Raw genomic sequence first — 19,024 nt, forward strand, 5'->3', positions numbered from 1 at the left:
CACTTGTCTTAGTTCCGTGCTGTCCATATTGAGATTCTCGAGGACATGTCGACAGATGCTTTCATCAACGGCCTTCGATGTTTCATCGCCATACGTGGTGCTGTTCGTCTGATCAGGTCTGACCCAGGAAGCAACTTTGTAGGAGCCAAAATGAGTTCAGAGAAGCTCTAAAGGAAGTTGATGCAGATCGTCTTGCTGTATTTCTTGCAAATAGGCAGTGCGACTTCAGAATGAATGCACCCCATGCTAGCCATTCAGGAGGGGTGTGGGAAAGACATATAAGGACTGTGAGAGGTGTCCTAAGATCCACTCTCGCTCTTTCCTCTGGTAGACTAAATGATGCTTCGTTACGGGCCTTTTTCTATGAAGCTATGGCTATAGTCAACAGCCGTCCTCTGACTGTTGACAATCTCAGTGAGCCCCATGGCCTCGAACCACTCACCCCTAATCATCTTCTGACAATGAAATCTGTCCAGGCCTTACCTCCTCCAGGTGAATTCATCAGAGAAGATATGTATGGCAAGAAAAGGTGGAGACATGTTCAATACCTTGCAGAACAGTTTTGGAGTAGATGGCGAAAGGAATACCTCGCCAACATAGCTCTTAGACAGCGCTGGCATGCTCCAAGAAGGAATTTACAAGTTGGAGATATCGTAATCCTGAAAGGAGAGGATTTGCAGAGGAATGAGTGGAGATTGGGTAGAGTTTCAAAGGTCACTACTGACAAAGACGGACTTATGCGGAGAGTTAAACTCCAGCTTGGTGACCGTAAGCTTGGCAAAAGGGGCGTCTTCACGAGTTATCAGAAGTCGAGCGCCCAATCCAGAAGCTCGTTCTGTTGCTGGAGTCTAATTAAATCTGCTCCTTCCCTCTATAGTACATAATAGTACATAGTCGTTGCTAAGTTACAACTTTGGCATAAATTGTCTTCGTTCTTATACGGTTTTTCGGGAAGGTAAATTTTCAGTTTAAATCATTCGTGCTTAATGTAGTCTGTGTACGTCCCATTATTCACTCATGATTGGTGGGAGTGTAACTAACTCTTAGAAAAGAGTTAGTAAGGTAATGATTTTGAGCTCCATTTTGTTTGGTCTCTTCCGCCCCCATACGGTATAGTCCTTTAACTCCGCCCCCATACGGTATTGTATTTTAGCCCCGCCCCCTTATGGTATAATCCTTTGACTCTGCCCCCACTAGTTAGTGTGACGTACACCATGGTAAAGGAAAGTCATGTCGCTTAAATGCTCTGAAATCGTACAAGGTTCTTAAGGAAAGTAAGGGATAATTAAGCACAAGGTTCTTAAGGAAAGTAAGGGATAAATAAGCACCTAGCTGGAACGGGAACAAGGTACTATGATTGATTTGTTTGATGTGTATATGTATTAATATTTTGGTTAATCTATTTAACTGTGAAGTGTTTTTAATGTGTTGTTGTCACTGCCACATCTGTGACATCATCGTGTGACATCACAGGGGTTTCTTTTGAATGGCGAGCCATTTGTCTTCAACGGCGATCCCATACAATTCATTGAATGGAAGGCAGCATTCACTTCACTCATAGACCAAAGGGCAATCACACCAGCCGAAAAACTATACTACCTAAAAAAGTACATTGGTGGCTCAGCACGGCAGGCTTTAGATGGCAACTTTTACCGAAATGACAATGAAGCATACCAAGACGCGTGGGACAAACTAAATCGTCGCTTTGGCCAGCCATTCGCTATTCAGAGGCGTTTAGAGAAGCTCACCAACTGGCGAGAATTCCATCGAAGGATGCTGAAGGACTGAGACGCTTCTCAGATTTTTTGAATGCTTGTCAAGATGCCATGCCTCATGTCAAGGGTCTCGACATATTAAACGACTGGGAAGAAAATCGGAAGCTCGTTCACAAGCTACCAGACTGGGCAGCTTTACGCTGGAACCGACAAGTCACGCAAAGTCTAAATGAAAATCAAGAATTCCCAAGTTTCAAAGAGTTTGCTAGATTCACGTCAGACGAAGCCGAGATTGCTTGCAATCCCATTACGTCCTTCCATGCCCTTCATTTGTCAGATTCTATCACTGAGAAGAGAAACCTCAGAGATGTGAAGAAAACCAAAGCTAGTGTGTTTACCACTCAAATAGTCACTAAAAATGAAAAACACAAGTCAGAACAAGGGAAAGTTAAGGTTTCATGTATTTTTTGTCAAGATAATAGACACCAACTACACGCATGCTACAAGTTCACTGAGATGGTATTAGTTGAGCGACGCAAATATATAAAGGAGAAGAAACTCTGTTATGGATGCCTGAAACCCGGCCACAGCGTGAAAGACTGCCGTCATCGTCTTTTCTGTAACCACTGTAAAGGAAAGCATCCTACAGCCCTGCATGATGACAACTATAAAGAGAAAGGACTACATCAGAACCAGAAACAAATCAAAGTGCTGCTGCAACGTCACTCAGTGTAGCAGGTGAAAGCTCATCAAACACTTCTATGGTGATACCAGTATGGGTTTCATCATAAAATGATCCAACCACTGAGAAACTCGTCTATGCACTGCTCGACACTCAAAGCGATACTACGTTCATTGACCAAGAAGTGAGTGATGGTCTTAATGCTGACAAGTATCCAGTGAAACTGAAGTTGACGACTATGAGCGGCAGGGATACGGTGATCACGAGCGAAGGTGTCTCTGGGCTTCGTGTTAGAGGATATAGTTCTGCAGTTCAAGTCGATCTTCCGGTCACCTATACAAAGGACTGCATACCTGTCAACCGCTCTCACATTCCCACTTGTGAGACGGCTAAAAAATGGAGTCATCTGGCAGAAATAGTGGATGAAATACAACCACTGAAGGACTGTGTAGTAGGTCTTTTGATTGGCTACAACTGCTCAAGAGCTATGGCACCAAGGAAGGTCCTTTTAGGAGACGACGAGGAACCCTATGCTGTAAGGACTGATTTAGGATGGAGTATTGTAGGCGCTCACTACAAACTCAGGATGTGTTGAGCACACATCATCTGTGTCACAGAATTACAGTTAAAGAGCTACCTCCGTTAACTCCTACCGATGTCATTCGCGTTCTAGAGTCTGACTTCAAAGATGGCAATGACGACAGCAAAGTTGTGTCACAAGACGACATCACATTTCTTAACATACTGGAGAAGGAATAAGGAAAAATGTGTCTGGACATTATGAAATGCCTCTGCCCTTCAAAACCAGACCCAGCCTGCCTGACAACAAAGGCTCAGCTATTACACGCCTTCTTCACCTTAAAAGGAGATTACAACGGATAAAAGGTATAAGGAACATTATGTTGAGGTCATGGAGGAAGTCATTGGGAAGGGAGATGCTGAGCAGGTCAATGACGGTGGGAGTGAAGGGGAGAGATGGTACATTCCCCATCATGGTGTGCGTCACGCGAAGAAGCCAGATAAACTTCGTGTGGTCTTTGATTGCTCAGCCAGATACAAAGGAACAAGCTTGAATGAGCACCTCCTCTCTGGGCCCGACATGTTGAACAACTTAGGTGGAGTTCTCATCCGTTTCCAACAGCACCCAGTTGCGTTGATGTGCGACATTCAGAAGATGTTCCATCAGTTCCATGTGGTTGAATCTGATCGCAACTTCTTGCGCTTCCTCTGGTGGAAGCAAGGAAATTTGAACTCACAGCCCACCGAGTTTCGCATGAAGGTACATTTGTTCGGTGCAGCTTCGTCTCCGGGATGTGCAAACTATGGGATGAAACATCTAGCTAAGGAGAATCGCGACATCTACCCTCAAGGCTCAAGATTTGTTATGAGGAACTTTTATGTGGATGATGGGCTCATAGCGTCGAAAACACCGAAGATGCCATTCAGCTTGCCAGGGAAGCTCGTGAACTCTGCGCCATGGGCGGTCTCCGACTACATAAATTTGTGTCTAATGACAAAAAGGTATTAGAGAGTATACCACTCTCCGAACGAGCCACCAACGTGAAGGATAAGAATCTCTCATTTGATGAATTGCCACTCGAGAGAGCTCTCGGGATTCAATGGGATGTGGAGTCTGACCGCTTCAAGCTTAACGTCAGCCTCAAAGAACAGCCTGCAACGCGACGCGGCATTTTATCTACAGTAGCTTCACTGTACGATCCTCTTGGGTTTGTAGCGCCAGTCGTCCTCAAAGCAAAGAGCATTCTTCAAGAGATGTGCAGGCGAGGTACTGGCTGGGACGATCCTCTTACTGATGAGCTTCGACATAAATGGGAACAAGGTACTATGATTGATTTGTTTGATGTGTATATGTATTAATATTTTGGTTAATCTATTTAACTGTGAAGTGTTTTTAATGTGTTGTTGTCACTGCCACATCTGTGACATCATCGTGTGACATCACAGGGGGTTTCTTTTGAATGGCTATTCATGTTTATGTTTGTAAGAGCTGATTGTTTTATTTGTTATTTATCTGTTCTGTAGCTCTTACGGTGTTTCACTAAGAAAAGGTTTCTCATCAAGGAAAGGTAGATTTTGTGTTTCCCAAAGGAAAGGCTGACGGCTGAACACAAAATAAAGGCTTTTTGAAACATCAGTACGCTTCACCATGATTTTGAGCTCCATTTTGTTTGGTCTCTTCCGCCCCATACGGTATAGTCCTTTAACTCCGCCCCCATGCGGTATTGTCTTTTAGCCCCGCCCCCTTATGGTATAATCCTTTGACTCTGCCCCCCACTAGTTAGTGTGACGTACACCATGGTAAAGGAAAGTCATGTCGCTTAAATGCTCTGAAATCGTACAAGGTTCTTAAGGAAAGTAAGGGATAATTAAGCACAAGGTTCTTAAGGAAAGTAAGGGATAAATAAGCACCTAGCTGGAACGGGAACAAGGTACTATGATTGATTTGTTTGATGTGTATATGTATTAATATTTTGGTTAATCTATTTAACTGTGAAGTGTTTTTAATGTGTTGTTGTCACTGCCACATCTGTGACATCATCGTGTGACATCACAGGGGGTTTCTTTTGAATGGCTATTCATGTTTATGTTTGTAAGAGCTGATTGTTTTATTTGTTATTTATCTGTTCTGTAGCTCTTACGGTGTTTCACTAAGAAAAGGTTTCTCATCAAGGAAAGGTAGATTTTGTGTTTCCCAAAGGAAAGGCTGACGGCTGAACACAAAATAAAGGCTTTTTGAAACATCAGTACGCTTCACCATTGTCTGGCTAGGGGTTAGCTACAGTAAGAGCTTGACCCGCATCGATTCCAATAACTGTTGTCTACAACGGGCCACGGAGGGTCTTCAAAGCGCCAGTTACAGCTTCTGCTACATCACCACCACAAGGCATCAGCGTGGACCCATCAAGCTGCTTCCTCTAATCGCTCCAACTTATGCCTTTGTGCCTCTAGTGCCTTGCGTTGTGCCTCTAGTGTCTTGTGTTGTTGTTTTTCTAGCTCCCTTATAGATTCCTTTTGCTTTTCTTCTTCCAGCAGCATCTGATAATTTGCTTCCTTTACTGCTAGTTCAGCAAGGTTCTGCTTGAAATCTGCAAAACCATCAATGAGTCCACTGGGGCTTGCGTGCATCAAAGGGAAACCAATAGCAATCAAGAGTTTGGGGTTAACATGAATGAGACAGAGGGAGTCAATGATGAAAACATGACTGAGAACAGAGACATTTCACCTCTTTTCTCATCATCATCATCTTTTCTCTGCTTGTGTTCTATATGGTGGTTGTTCAGCCTGGATACGTTTATTAGGTAACAAAATTTCTAATAAGGTTTTGCTGGTTTTCTGGTAAAATTATCTGGTTTTATTAACGCGTGATAAATGCAGCGCATTTCTGTTTGACCATTTTAAATGAAAATATAAATAAATAAATATAAAAGAGGCGAAATTAAAACCTTCAGTGCAACACACGTTTATTTACCATGTCTTTTCTTTGCTCAGATATAAAAAAAATGAAAATAAAACTTTACCAAAAAATAATATTTAATCAATAAACATTTGTTTTACTGATGCGTTAAGTCTCAAATTAGCAATGAAATCCGCCATGTTGCACACATTCGACAAATTACCCTCTGGGGCGACAAACACGCCTGCACGTTTTGTGGCATTTTTTTCTCATAACACCGAAACAAACATAAATTACTGTGTTTTTGATCTTACAGATAAGAGCAACACATCATTCAAATATGTAAAGGGTCTACTTTTTTTGTACCCAATAATAATAACAACAAAATGCTGTTTGTAAAGTAAAGAAAACAGATAAGGGGCGCTTTCTGCCATCTTCGTCATCTCTCTTCACATTTAGAACAGCGCAATTAAATATTTGAATTGATTGACAGCCCTAATAATAATATGATATGAGGTCCAGTTACCAGTGTGACACTAAAACAAGTAAATAAGAAGCCCTTACTACTAATTAAAAGCCCAAACTGCTTCACTTTAGCTTGAGTAAAAAAGTATAGTCAGAAATTCAACTTTTACCAGAGTCTTTTAAAAACATGAATATCTGTACTTCTACTTAAGTGAAGGATGTGTGTACTTTTGCCGTCTCTGCAAGCAGGCAGATGGATAGATAAATTAGATAGATCAATGAATCAATAGGAAAGATGAGCAGGTATATAGTCATTCAGACAGAAAAACAGATACGACTGACATAGATAAGAAACACAAATAGAAGAATAGATAAAACACATACGGACAGAAATTTGTAAAATATAGCTTTTATTGGTATATCAGGATGGCCGCGCGGTCTAAGGCGCCAGACTCAAGGTTCTATACCATTTCAGGAAACTGAGTGTTCTGGTCTCCACATGGAGGCGTGGGTTCAAATCCCACTTCTGACAGTGACTTTATTTTCATTAGAAATACAAAAAAAATCAAAGATTTTTTACCTTTGTCTTTAAAACAACACAACAAGTAGATGTTTATTTAATAGCGGGAAAGACAGACAGAAAGGAAAAAAAACAGTTAATACAGACAAGCAGGCAGATGGATGGATGGATGGATGGATGGATGGATGGATGGATGGATGGATGGATGGATGGATGGATGGATGGATGGATGGATGGATGGATGGATGGATGATGGATGGATGGATAGATAGATAGATAGATAGATAGATAGATAGATAGATAGATAGATAGATAGGATGGTTTTGGGGGTAAAAAGGAAGAAAAGAAGACAGTGAAGACTGAAAGAAGAATAAGATAGTGAAAACTGAAGGAGGAAGACTGTATTTTAAGATTCAGGGAAGAAAAAGGAAGACAGAGACGTGGTGGTGGAATGAGGACGTGCAGGAAAGCATAAGGAGAAAGAGGTTGGTGATTTGGAGAGGTTGGATTGGCAGAAAGATGAATAAAGTTGGCAGGAGTACAAGGAGATGCAGCAGCAGGTGAAGATGGATGTGGCAAAAGCCAAGAAAAAGGCGTATGAGGATCTTTATGTAAAGTTAGACACTATGGAAGAAGAAAAGTATTTGTAGCGATTGGCCAGGCAGAGGGACCGAGCTGGGAAGGATGTGCTGCAAGTTAGAGCAATAAATGATGGAGATGGAAATGTGTTGACTAGTGAGGAGAGTGTGTTGAGAAGATGGAGGGAGTATTTTGAGCAGCTGATGAATGAGGAAAATAAGATAGAGAGAGAAGGTTGGATATCGTGTAGACGGAAAAGCAGGAAGCGGATAGGATTAGTAAGGAGGAAGTGAGAGCAGCGATTAAGAGGATAAAGAGTGGAAAGTCTTTTGGACCAGATGACATACCGGGAGAAACAAGGAGGGAGAAGGGAGAAGAGGTGGTGAAGGTGGAGGTGTTTTGGTACCTGGGGTCAACTGAGCAAAGTGATGGAGAGTGTGTTAGATAAGTAAAGAAAAGAGTGCAGGCAGGGTGGAGTGGGTGGCAGGAGTGATTTGTGATAGAAGAGTATCTGCAAGAGTAAAAGGGAAAGTTTATAGGACTGTGGTCAGACCTGTGATGTTGTATGGTTTAGAGACAGTGGCGCTGACTAAAAGACAGGAGGCGGAGCTGGAGGTAGCAGAGCTAAAGATGTTGAGATTTTCATTGGGATGGACAGGATTAAAAATGAGGGACAGCGCATGTAGGACGTTTGGGAAATAAGTTGAGAAAGGGCCGATTTAAATGGTTTGGATATGTGCAAAGTAGGAACATGCTGCCAGGAAGGAGGAAAAGAGAAAGGCAAGGGAGGAAGTTTATGAATGTGGTGAGGGAAGACATGCAGGTAGTTGGCCTGAAAGAGGCAGATGTAAAGGACAGAGTAGTAGATGATCCGCTGTGGTGAAGCCTAACAGGAGCAGCCGAAAGAAGCAGCGCTACAGGAGCTGTTTCACCGAAGTTTGTACTATCTGAAGCTTCAATATTGTAAAATAAAAATCAATCGATATTAACACTATTTGGTAAAATATTAATTCTTTTATGCCTAGTTTTACATGCAGCACATGATCTAAAACAGGTGAAGTGCAGTGGTTCTAATTAACCAAGATTGTTATTTTCAAAAGCTCAGCTTCCAAACAGCCATAACACATCATAGTACTTCAAATACTTAAAGACATTTAAGAGCAAATAGTTTTGTACTTTCACTCATGTGAAAGTTTGAAGAGAGCACTTTTACGTTTGCTGGAGTAATATTTTAGCGAGTGTATCTCTTTAAATAAATAATAATAATAAATACAGTGGAACCTCGGGTTACGAATTTAATTCGTTCCGGTACTTTATTCGTAACCTGAAAAGTTTGTATCCCGAGACAAATTTCCCCATAATAATGAACAGAAACTTCTGTAATTCGTTCTGGACAACCAAAAATATTACTGAAATAAAAATAAAGCCAATATTCACTAATATTATTTACTTTTAACATGTTATATTAAAATCATACCACATAAAAACATACAAAAGAGGAAAACATCTTTAGCGGGTACTTTCCCTTTGAGAAGACTCGCTGCAGGAGACGACGTTCGTAGAAGGGGGAGGAGGGAGAGTTATTGTTTGGAAGGAGAATCTTATTATATTATATTATTTATATATTATTATATATTATATTATAGAATATTAAAGACAGTGTTATTAACACGAACGCTGAGACAATTGTTGCATTAGAGGGAAAATGAGAGCTGTTTCTTTAAGGCTACCATCAGTTGGTATTGAAGTCCAGAGTGAAATTCATTATGGGTATTGTACTTCGGAAAAGACTGTAACCCTGCTAATCTATCTTCATAAAAACAAGTAAAGTGGTTATGCATTGGCTAATGTTGTCCATCTCATCATTCCACGAGCATCAACTAACGAGTTGTTACGCTGCTGCCGGGAAAAGTTCAAGCGGATAAGTAACACGATGCTCTCGCTAGGGACACAGGACGCTAACTGATGTGACGAGCTGCGTGGATAGAGCAAAAACAACCAACTTGCCTGCGATTTTTTGGTGAGCGACGTTCGTATCCCGATATATTGTTCGTAACCATCGGCAAAAATTTTGATGAACTGCGATTCGTAACCTGAATTATACGTATGCCGGGGCGTTCGTAACCCGAGGTTCCACTGTAATATTAAATTATAAATAATTCAGAAATAATACCCCTAAATACTAAAGCTGTTCGTGTTAATAAAATAAAATGTAATATTTTACACATACATTATTACTTGTGTAGGTGTATCAGACCCATTTTAGTGACTCTTTAGGTATTAACGCAAAAAAAATAATAAAATAGGGACGTAGAATCCAGGCAAGTGGGTTAAAAGTAGCCTGCCTAAATAATACCCCCTAAATACTAAAGCTGTTCATGTTAATAGAAGTAAATGTAGTAATTTACACATACATTATTACTTGTGTAGGTGTATCAGACCCATTTTAGTGACTCTTTTAAGGGGGTAGAATTCAGGCAGGTGAGTTTAAAAAGCTATAATGATTACTGGGTTTTTGCTGCCATCTACAGGATAGTTTTCGTCAAATTGAACGTTTGCTGTGAGGATCAGTGAAGCATTTGACCGAACCTTCCGTGTTTAAAGTGCCATCTACAGGAAACACGACCGTACTGTCCGCGTGCACGCGAAGGGGGTAGACTTCAGCCAGGGGGGTCGGAATTAGGCACAACACCTGGATTTGCAGCAGTGAAAGCTTGATGTTTAGACCTTTAGAATAATATGTAGTTTGTCATATGCCCCTTTTTTATTTAATCTATTTTTAAACATGACACATGCAAACAATATTTCTAATAATATTTTTGCTGAGATGACCAGACAATTTGAGAAAACTCATTGTGTTTTTTGTATACATTCTGTTACATAAAGACACAGTTTTCCATTTCAAATATGAAATGACGTCATCGCATGATGATGTGAAGGCGTTGCTTAGCAACGTTTAGAAGGAAATTTTTTAGTCAGAAACGATTTGTGATTTTAAAAAGACACCTCTAAAATGCCGATCAATTTCAATTTCAATTTCCATTTCACTGTTCGGTTGAAAGTAGACCCTGACTTGCATCAAACCGTCCGCATGGTGGGCCCTGCACTAGCGTGTGCAGTCCTACTCGCCGGAACGGGGATCTTCGGTTATTTAATTAGCAGATGTGGCGCCGGGGAGAGGAGACCGGAACACAACACCACCAGTCATCAGGTACTCCCCATAGCAGTGCTTCTGAAGTGATTAGATTTTGGACTGTATTTAAATGCTCAGAGAAGGCTGTCTGGAAATAGATGCTGACAGCGCTCCTGGATTAATACATACATTGTATTTGGACTGCTACAATGTGTGTGTGTGTGTGATGTCTAATACTATATTAAAATACGGGTATGTTTTACTTCAAATTTATTGAAATATGTGCACAATGTGCATCAGATCTTGTAGGTACACTTGCCGTGGTTTGACGTGGCTTTAGTGTTAGAAGGTCATGAACAGGCTAAAGCCTGGATTATGAATGTCACGCTACTTTAAAACATAGAGATGGAAGGGTTCTGCCACGAATATTGTATTACATTGGAAAGAACCTATTAATCTGAGGACAATGGTGGAAGAGAAAAAAATGTAGAAAATAGAAAAGATGGGCTTTACACAGTTTGTATGTATATAGAGATCTTTATATGCAGGTTTATAATATGTGCATTGACTGTGTTTTTGAGTTTCAATGCAATTCAAATGCAATTCAATACTACTCTATAGTTTGGTGCAAAACAACATATAAAAAGATGTTGAAAATATCTTATTTTATTACTGCTGATTTTTCGTACTGCAGTTTACAAATTCCTCTTAGCAAACAGAAAAAGGCACATAAATCCCATTAAATCCCAATAAAAAAGCCCTTCAAAAAAAGTAAGAGCGAGATTTCCTCAGCATGCCACAGCACAGCATATAGATCAATCGATAGTGGATTTTACAGACACCGATAGCTAAGTTGGATCGTACTTGCCGATATTATGCATTATGAATATAATATAGCACTGCCCACATAGCGCAGTCTCACGTGTTCAGCCGCAGCCAAACGTTTTGAGAATGACAAGTATTAATTTTCACAAAGTCTGATGCGTTAGTGTTTTTAGATCTTTTTGTCAGATGTTACTATGATACACTAAATTTATAAGTACAAGCATTTCATAAGTATCGAAGGATTTTATTGTTAATTACAGTAAGTTTATGCAAAGTTAATATTTGCAGTGTTGACTTTTCTTTTTCAAGACCTCTGCACTTCACCCAGGCATGCTGTCAATCAAAGGGCATTTGTTTGTTCACCAGCCTCTTGAGGATTGAGCACACGATCTCAATGGGATTAAGGTCTGAGGAGTTTCCTGGCCATTACCCCAAAATGCAGATGTTTTGTTTCTCAAATCACTTGGTTATCACTATTGCCTTATGGCAAGGAGCTCCATCATGCTGGAAAAGGCACTGTTTGTCACCAAACTGTTCTTGGATTGTGGGGAGAAGTTGCTCTCGGAAGATGTTTTTGTACCATTCTTTTTTCATGGCTTTGATCTCGGGCAAAATTGTGAGTGAGCCCACTCAATCACTAAGAAGCAACTCAACACATGAGTGGTTTCAGGATGCTTTACTGTTGGCATGATACAGGACTGATGGTAGCGCTCACCTTTTCTTCTCTGCAAAAGTTTTTTTCTAGATGCCCCAAATCAATCAAAATGAGGATTTATCAGAGTAAACTTTACCCCAGTCCTCAACAGTCCAATCCCTGTAACTTCTGCAAAATATCAGTCTGTCCCTGATGTCTTTTCTAAAGACAAGTGGCTTCTTTGCCATCCTTCTTGGCACCAGGCCATCGTCCAAAAGTCTTCGCCTCACTGTATGTGCAGATGCACTCACACCTGCCCGCTGCCATTTCTGAAAAAGCTTTGCACTGATGGTGCCCCATGAACACAGTAGCACAGCTATTTTAATTTTTATTTGAACAAAAATCATTTGAATCTATTTGAGTTTTTAATCAATGCTAAAAATTCAGAACTCATTTTTGAACTTCTTTCTTCTCATTGCTGTGTTTTAGGAAGATGTCAGGTATCCACCTGCCACGCCCCCTTCGGTGGCTGCCATGCCTACGCTCTCTCAATGAAGCTTCCGGCTACAATCACACACACCTGAAACTTCCTAAAGACTGCCGTGTATGTGTGTGTGTGTGGATGTGTGCTCGTCATTAAATCCGAGCGAGCTGTATTCCGACTTTCGCCTCCTGATCATTCGCTCATTCATGAACACCCACGCTGCCCAACCCAGTGCGAGCAACTTCTGTTTGTGAACAATATTAGTGATATTTAGCGGTAAGTACAGTAATCATTTTGTTTCTTACTCTTGTAAAGTTGTTAATTTATACTTTTACCGAGCCAACACAAAATACCCGCAGAGATCGGGATAATCCGGCAAAGGGCAGTCCATAAATAATATCCACGGTGCTTTACGGAGGAAGCCCGATTGCGGTGAGCTCAATGCGGGCGGGGGAACAGGGCATTCCCTGAAGCACAGAGGTATGACAGCCACCGAAGAGGGCGGGGCAGGGGTATTCCTGACAGCATTAATACGGCTAAAAACAGGAAAAAATTGGTAATTATTGGGTATTGGTGGAGTTCGGGAACGGATTAATTGGTTTTCCATTTTTTCTTATGGGATAATTAGGTCCGGTTTTCGAACATATCGGATTTCGAACGGTTTTAAGGGACGAATTAAGTTCGATAACCGGGGGACCACTGTATTAAGTAACCATTTAATTGTTCATTCTGTATGTCTGTGTTTAAAAAAACAAAGGAGAATAATTATTTTATAATTGTTTTGATTTCTAATGAAAATAAAGTCACTGTCAGAAGTGGGATTTGAACCCATGCCTCCATGAGACCAGAACACTCAGTTTCCTGGAAGGTATTGAACCTTGAGTCTGGCGCCTTAGACCGCTCGGCCATCCAGACATACAAGCATGTGTTTCTCATCCCCTCAGTGGCTGATAAGACTAATTTTACAAATTTCTGTCTACTTGTTTGTCTTCTCTATCCTTCTATTTGTGTGTTTCTTATCTATCTATGTCAGTCTTATCTGATTTTAGATCTTAATGCCTATATGCCTGTGTGACACTAAAACATGTAGTGGTAACGGCTACTTTTTACTTAAGTACTAAATGTCAGAGCCCAAACTTCTTTACTTTAACTTGAGTAAAAAAGTGTAGTCAGTACTTTAACCTTTACAAACGTTTTTAAAACATGAGTACCTGTACTTCTACTTAAGTGAAGGATGTGTGTACTTTTGCCACCTCTGATGATTGGCTAGTGCTCTAAGCAAACCCTGCATTGACTGGTCAGTTCACATACACAATGTTCTCATGCTGGATGTTTTTTTGTGTGTATTCTAGTAACTATAGTAAACAAAACATTGGCTGATAATCACATGGAGAAAAGTTCACTCATTTTTCTCACAGCTTGTCGAGAGGTAAAGTTCTCGCTCTCCTTTACTCTCTATACTGTACATAAAAAGCCAATTTTTAGTTAAACATGAACATCAGTCTGCCCAAAACTATAAGAAATGTGAAAGGTTGGTTTTCTTTTCCCTTTTCTTTTTTTTTTCTTTTTCTAATTTGTTTCTTCTCTTTTCCCTTTTCTCCTTCTTTTTCCTTCTTCCCACCCCTTAACAGACTACTGTTCCCCAGCTTTTGGTGCAATTGGTCAGGGCTTTCAGCTGTTGAACAAAAGGTTGGTGGTTCGAGCCCACCCAGGGACGTGGTTGGTTGGATGGATGGATGGAAATATATGCATACAAGGAAAAAAAAAAGATTTTCCAAAAAGCAGGAGGCAAGAAATTGAGGTGGAGGGGCATCTTCTACATCTACAATCAATTATTTGTTTTTGTAAAACATTTAGAAAAGTGTCAACCATATTGAGGTAAATGCCAAGCGGTGTGTGATTAAGAATCTACTTTTCTTTTTTTTAGTTCTTTAGATCAACATATAAATCACTGTAATATATTATAGGGTTGTTTATCTGTTCTTATAGCTTCATTGTCAGTGATATTGTTCATCCATTTCTGATGGTTCTTTGTGTCCTTCAGCCTGCTGTCCTTCATCTTGCAGTTTGATCTCAATCATGACTCGTTTCTGTGTAACAGAATGCTGATGAACAGAGAAGCTTCATGTGTGTACATCTACATGTAGAGAAATGTATCTACCTTGATGTTATCTCTTCTCTGCATCTCCTCTCCTTCTGGTTCTGCTGGAGAATCCTCAGCCTCAGAGCAGTTTCCACATCTGTAGGCTAAAGAGAACAGCAATAAGTTTCATTCCACACACTGACTCTGTGGAAGTGTAGGGGTGTGTGTACCTTTTTCTCTTTGCATGGTGGATGTGTGTTTTCTTCTGTAGGACGGTCCAAGTATGTAGCTGCTGCATGTGGCTGGACCTGAAAAGAAGTACAGATAAATGTAATGAGGTTGAGTGTGAGTGTTTTCCTGGACAGAAGAAAGTTCAGGCTTCCAAGACTTTTTTCTTTCATCATGAATGAATCAGTGAATGAAACTAACTGTCTAAATCACGTGTCCAACTCAAGGCCCGCGAGATGATTTTATAAAGATCTATTATTATTGTTATTAATGGCCCAGCGATATGAAGCGCTGATAACACAAACTACAGATCCCATAATGCAGTGCTTCGGCTGCCTTACCGAATGCTAGACTACCTGGGAACATTCCAGCGTCAATCAAGTCGATCTTCTGTTGATGTATTTAACCCTGCTGTAAAGTTATTGTGAAACAGCGCCTCACAGTGGCTAAGAGAAAAGTTGATTCTGAAAACAAAGCCTTTCAAAGCTGATGGGATTTTGAGTAAATGTTTACTGACACTGCCGGTAAACACGTGTGTCTTATTAGTGGAGCAAATGTGACGGTAATTAAGGAACTGAATCTAGGACGGAACTACGAGACAAAACATCAGGATAAGCTGAAAAACCTGAATGCAGAGCAGAAGATACAGGAAGTAGAAGAGTTAAAGAAGAATCTGACATTTCAGCAGACGTTTTTTACCAGAGCAAAATCACAAAGTGAAGCTGGTGTGAAAACAGAGGAGAAATCAGTCACATCAACCAGTTATTTACTGAGGGAGAGTTTCTGAAGAGCTGCATGATGAAGCTGTGACACGTCTTGTGTTTAACAGGAGATATTTTTATGGAGAGCAAAATATTTTAAGTTATTTAAAGTTTAAGGTTATTTTATTTTTAATAAAATGGCATAAGAGCAAATAAATCTGATTGTTTTAATTTGTTGTTTTAACGTTTACTTGAAAGCTAAATTTTTATTTATTTGTTCAGGGTTTTTTTGCAGCATGTTCATATTTCTAACTTGTATAATTTTGACAGGATATATTTTTATGAAGAGCTATTTATTTAAAGTTTAAGTTGATTTATTCTGGAATAATATTCCTGTCTGTATTTATTCATATTTATGTTAAAAAAAAAAACATTGTTTAAGTGTGTTCAATAAATGTTTATCCTGTTCGGCCCGCGACCTAAAGTGCGCTTTGAGTTTTGCCCCCCTGTGCAATTGAGTTTGACATAGATAAATATCATTAATTATTAATAATAACATATTATTAAAGGTAAATTAAACTAATTTGTTATTTCAGAAGTGTGTATCAAACTGGTAGCCCTTCACATTAGTCGGTACCCAAGAAGTAGCACTCGGTGTCAAAAAGGTTGGTGACCCCTGGTGTAGCGTAATGCATGCACTTGAAAAATATGAAAGATTTACGATTCTGTTGATGATGTTAATATAGAAGAGAGAGAAGCATGAAAAATTATGCTGAGTGCCGAGCTTGCAAAAAAACTACCTTAATGCACAATAACATCCTAGAAAAGCTTAAATGTTCGTGTAGTTCATTTTACCTGAATTTTCTCGAAGTTTATTTCTAGAGAATATCCGTGCCGCGATCTACAGTAAAACTCCTCAAGAATTAAAAACTCTGTGGCTGGATGAGTAAGGATGAAGATAAAGCGCATGATTGGCCAAGGAAAGATGGAAAGGTGGAAAGCTGGTGAACGGCATTGGCCGAACAAAGACGGACAAAGTCGCACCATTGGCTGAGGAAAGATGGAGAATTCGTGCTGATTAGCCGTCTTTACAAGACACACAGTACACAAGTTGCACCACAGAGACTTTGGCGTTGTTTTGTTTGGTAATTTTGAAAGCTACATTGGCACTGATTGTCCTTAAACCGCTAGTCAGTAGCCGGCGTGTGTTCTGCATGAGGCCCATGTGCTAGTGTTTTGCTGGAGCAGGTCAACAAAGGTGATGTCTCCTGCTGGATCAGTCAGTAGAGCATGAGACTCTTAACCTCAGGGTATTTCATTCCTTTCACACAATGAGCAATAAAAAGCTTTTGCACTGGCGCACTGAGAAGGCAAAAGTTTATATTCCTCTTGGGGACACCTTTCTGACGAGCACCGCCGAATCCGGTGGTCCTAATTAAGACGCTGATAATCGTTAGAGTGTGTGTATGTGGTGATGTGACCCCACATGTTAAAAACCTCACTTTTGTCAAACAGGGTGTCTTAGCTCTCAGTTCAAGACAATTTTGCAGGCACCTTTCACACTGCACTGCCTCAATAAACCACCGTAGAGGCATTATTTAAAGACGCACCACCTGCCAGCAACAGTCAGTCGTGTCTCCACTCACAACTCTTAATCTCAGGGTCGTGGGTTCGTGCCCATGTTGGATGAGGACAGCTATTGCAGTGACATGCTGAGATGATAACGGTTTCTTTTCAGAGTTTATTTATATATTTGTATTTTGCTAATAAAATGCACTTAAATGCACTCAATGGGTTTAGTTTTCACAGACTGCAATTTCAGCAATAAAAACAAATTTTTCTAAAAAAGGAAATAAATTACTTGTTTATTCTTATTTTCTCTTGTATATTTAGTGTCGCTCATTAATAAAGAAAAAAATGCATCTTATCCGATTACTCGATTAATCGATTGGACTAATGGGTAGAAAACTTGATTACTTAACGAATCAATAGCTGCACCCCCAAATATAACTACTAAATATAGTTATTGTTGTGTGTGTGTGTGTGTGTGTGTGTGTGTGTGTGTGTGTGTGAGGGGTATGTGCTTGTCAGATGATCCTCTATATAAAACACAGAGATTTGATTACAAGCTTAAACTCTGGAGACCTGCAGGTGGGGGAGACATTAAGGCTAAAGACAGAGTTGAGGAGGAAAGGAGTGCGCAGAGCTGGTGATCAGGAAGAGAAGGATCCAGACAGAGCTGGACTGGGACAAAAAATCAGCCTGGCATTTTGGCCAAGATCGGCCCACCACATACGATTACAAACACGTCCTTGAATATGTATTCCAACTCCTAATCCATAAAAGCACTGAAGCCATATAATAACAGGTAAGAAAGCCAATGCCATCAACTAATTAAGCAGATAAAAGATTAGGATGATAAGTAGTAGATGTAACAGTATGAGGTGTGTCGGCCCAGCAGGAAAATGCCAGATGCCAGTCCACTCCTGAATCCAAGTCCAGAAGAGATAGGGAAATGGACAGACTTCCTCCTGATACACTCCTTCATGCTCTGGCTAAATGTAGGCTTGTCAAGTCAAGTTTATTTCTATAGCGCTTTTCACAACAGACATTGTCTCAAAGCAGCTTTACAGAAATGAACAGTTAAGGTGAATGGTGTGTATTTATCCCTGATGAGCAGCCATGGCGACTGAGAACTGGAGTATAAGATTATAAGTAATGTTCTTTCTACAGACTTTATGGTTATAAAACTAGGAGCTACTGAGCTCAACATTTGTGATCATCACAGTTCCAGCACCAGCTTCTCCATGCCAGAACCAATAAACACTCCAGGAGGTCCAATGTCAAAATATATATCTTGTATATTTAGTGGTCTGAGGGTTTGAAAGCAGTGAGTGAAGGAAATTCACCAGAACTACGAACACACACTACAGTAATCACATTAAGGGTACGTAATTTCTCTATTATGGCAAACATCCAGTTCACTCAGTGTGTGAAGTGTGACATGTTTAGTCAGTCTTTCTCCGTTGTTAGCGATAATTTTATCTGTGAGAAGTGTAAGCTAGTTTGCTCTTTAACGGAGAAGATCTTAGCATTAGAGGAGCGCATCCAGAGTCTAGAGAGAAGTAGTGAGTGTGAGAGCAGTCCAAGTTCAGCAGGGGAAAGTCTGGATGCCCTAGGTGAAGGTACTATTCCCCCGACTCCGGCATTAGAGCCCTCGCAGCGGGGCGAATGGGTGACGACTCGGCATACTCGCAAAGCCAAAGCTAACGCTAAGGCTCGCCGACGGGAGCACCATTCCTCTCGCTCGCGTGTCCAACAGGTTTGCTCTCCTCAGTGAAGCACCCGCTGAGAAACCTGAAAGAGCTCTGGTTTTAGGAGACTCCATTCTGAGGCACGTGAAATTAGCTAGACCTTTAGGGGCACCAGCAGCACAGGTTATGTGTATACCGGGAGCCAGGGCGCGGACATAGCAGGTCAGCTTAGATTCTTAGGAAAGCACAGGTTCTCTAAGATAGTTTTTCACACAGGAGCTAATGATATACGCCGACAGTCAGAGG

General features: G+C 40.5%; 1 protein-coding gene, 1 long non-coding RNA gene and 1 other non-coding gene across 3 annotated transcripts; all 3 read left to right on the plus strand.

Annotated features, from left to right (window-relative positions):
• The first annotated feature begins 1,314 nt into the window (after positions 1–1,314).
• On the plus strand, positions 1,315–1,584 carry LOC124382981. Its single transcript, XR_006925160.1, has 2 exons — positions 1,315–1,348; positions 1,474–1,584. It is a non-coding gene; the product is annotated as an uncharacterized LOC124382981 (long non-coding RNA).
• Positions 1,585–3,153: 1,569 nt separating this feature from the next.
• On the plus strand, positions 3,154–13,109 carry LOC124382967. The gene is given in 3 exon segments (XM_046845347.1): positions 3,154–3,809; positions 3,812–4,237; positions 12,458–13,109. Coding segments are annotated over 3 exon segments (1,023 nt in total). The 5' UTR covers positions 3,154–3,307; the 3' UTR covers positions 12,553–13,109.
• trnal-caa lies at positions 6,698–6,809 on the plus strand. Its single transcript has 2 exons — positions 6,698–6,735; positions 6,764–6,809. It is a non-coding gene; the product is annotated as a tRNA-Leu (tRNA).
• Positions 13,110–19,024: the final 5,915 nt, after the last annotated feature.

Source organism: Silurus meridionalis, chromosome 3 (assembly GCF_014805685.1).
Source record: "Silurus meridionalis isolate SWU-2019-XX chromosome 3, ASM1480568v1, whole genome shotgun sequence".
NCBI classification, from domain to species: domain Eukaryota; kingdom Metazoa; phylum Chordata; class Actinopteri; order Siluriformes; family Siluridae; genus Silurus; species Silurus meridionalis.